Source organism: Saccostrea echinata, unplaced genomic scaffold (genome assembly GCF_033153115.1).
Source record: "Saccostrea echinata isolate AGI-Se365-2 ecotype Australia unplaced genomic scaffold, CSIRO_AGI_Sech_v1 ptg000050l, whole genome shotgun sequence".
NCBI lineage: Eukaryota > Metazoa > Mollusca > Bivalvia > Ostreida > Ostreidae > Saccostrea > Saccostrea echinata.
The window spans coordinates 728,839-730,497 of NW_026889799.1; the positions used below are offsets into that span (position 1 = coordinate 728,839).

Sequence of the window (1,659 nt, forward strand, 5' to 3'; positions counted from 1 at the left end):
TTTTTTTCTGGGTAGCATGTAGGATTAATAACCGACTCTATTAATTTAACAGGCACCAGAGATAAATGGCCATGATTATTTAGGAACACTTTCTGACAAGCGGAGTTTCCAGCATTTTGGTGATTTAACTTCAAATGACCCAGATTTCTGGGATTTTTTCAAGTCTGTTCAAAGAGACTCAAAAATTTACCAAGAAATGTGTTCAAAAAATCAGATCTTCAATATGGAAGTCATACAGCAAAATAAGCAGTTATTTAACTTTTACACGGGCTTGGATCTTGATGTTTTCAACTCATTATTTACATATCTACAACCAAAAGCTTCATCTATGCAGTACTTCCATGGTGAAAGAACAACATATGTCCAACCATTTAATCTGGACGGCTACGGTGTGAAGAGAAAGCCTGGTGTCACTAGACAACTCAGTCTGCGAGAGGAATTCTTCAGTGTATTATATCGTTTACAAACAGGACACTTACTTGAAGAATGCAGTCTTCGTTTTGTTGTGAGCTCCAGTCAGTTCTCCAGAAATTTCACAACCTGGATCAACCTCTTATCTGTGGAACTGGAACTTTTATGTAAAAATGCAGAGCCAGAAGAAGATGTTGGACTTGCAAGTTGCTTCAAACCATTTTCAAACTTAAGAGTAATTCTGGACTGTACAGAACTGTTCAGTGAAACACCTTCCAGTGTGGAGTATCATAAACAGACTCACAGCAATTATAAACACCACTCCACAATAAAATTTCTAGTTGGAATCCATCCCTCAGGGGCTGTTACATATATCTCAAAAGCTTATCCTGGAAAGTCATCAGACAAACAGATCACACAAGAAAGCCAGGACCTTCTGGGCTCTCTTATACCAGGACAAAAAGTCATGGTGGACAGGGGCTTTACGATTGAAGAGGATCTACCTTGTGGTGTTAAATTAGTAATTCCTTCTTTCAAGGGTGCAAGCAGACAACAATTTACTGCAAATGAACTATCAAAGTCGAAGGTCATCTCCAGAGCACGGGTTCATGTAGAACGATGTATGCGTAGGATAAAGTCTTTCAACATCCTAAGACAAGAACTTAAACTATCGCAAGTAGATGTTTACGAGCAAATATTCAAAACCTGTGCCTACCTTGTGAATTTTCAGAATCCCTATTTGAAGTCAGATGAATAAGGGTATATATGGTGTATCTGAACTAAAAATAATACTGATATGAAATTGAGTGTAGATACACATGATATATGTAATGCATTAAAATTTCTATGATTTTAAACTCAGATACCCTCATGTTTCTATAATTAAGTTGACTTAAGATCTATATTATTTTTGTGGAGTTAGTAAATAAATCGGTTATTGTTTTAAATTTTTTATATCTTTGAAACACAATTGATTTAAACTGTGTAATTTACAGAAAAGTCCTATCCTATATATATATGGTATTCACTCGTGCTTCGCACCTCATGGAAATATCAAACTATCCTGTCCCACTCAGGAAATAAATTCCATATCCAACTACAAAACATTGAATATCCTCTCTGTAATTTCCAAGTTGAGTAAAACATTTTTTGTTAATTAACATCATTTTGTCACAACTTGTTTTATTAATGATAAAATAACAACTGTCATTGTCACATACAAAAAGATGGAATTGAAAAATTCTACTA

At 34.9% G+C, this 1,659-nt stretch overlaps 1 protein-coding gene across 1 annotated transcript; it reads left to right on the plus strand.

Annotated features, from left to right (window-relative positions):
• Positions 1 to 223: 223 nt before the first annotated feature.
• Positions 224 to 1,168, plus strand: LOC133203365 (uncharacterized). Its single transcript, XM_061339159.1, has one exon. The coding sequence runs from the start codon at positions 224 to 226 to the stop codon at positions 1,166 to 1,168; it is 945 nt and encodes a 314-aa protein (XP_061195143.1).
• The last annotated feature ends 491 nt before the right edge of the window (positions 1,169 to 1,659 follow it).

Coding starts and splice junctions, on each gene's coding strand:
- LOC133203365 (XM_061339159.1), top strand. CDS start 224: ATGGAAGTCATACAGCAAAATAAGCAGTTATTTAACTTTTACACGGGC.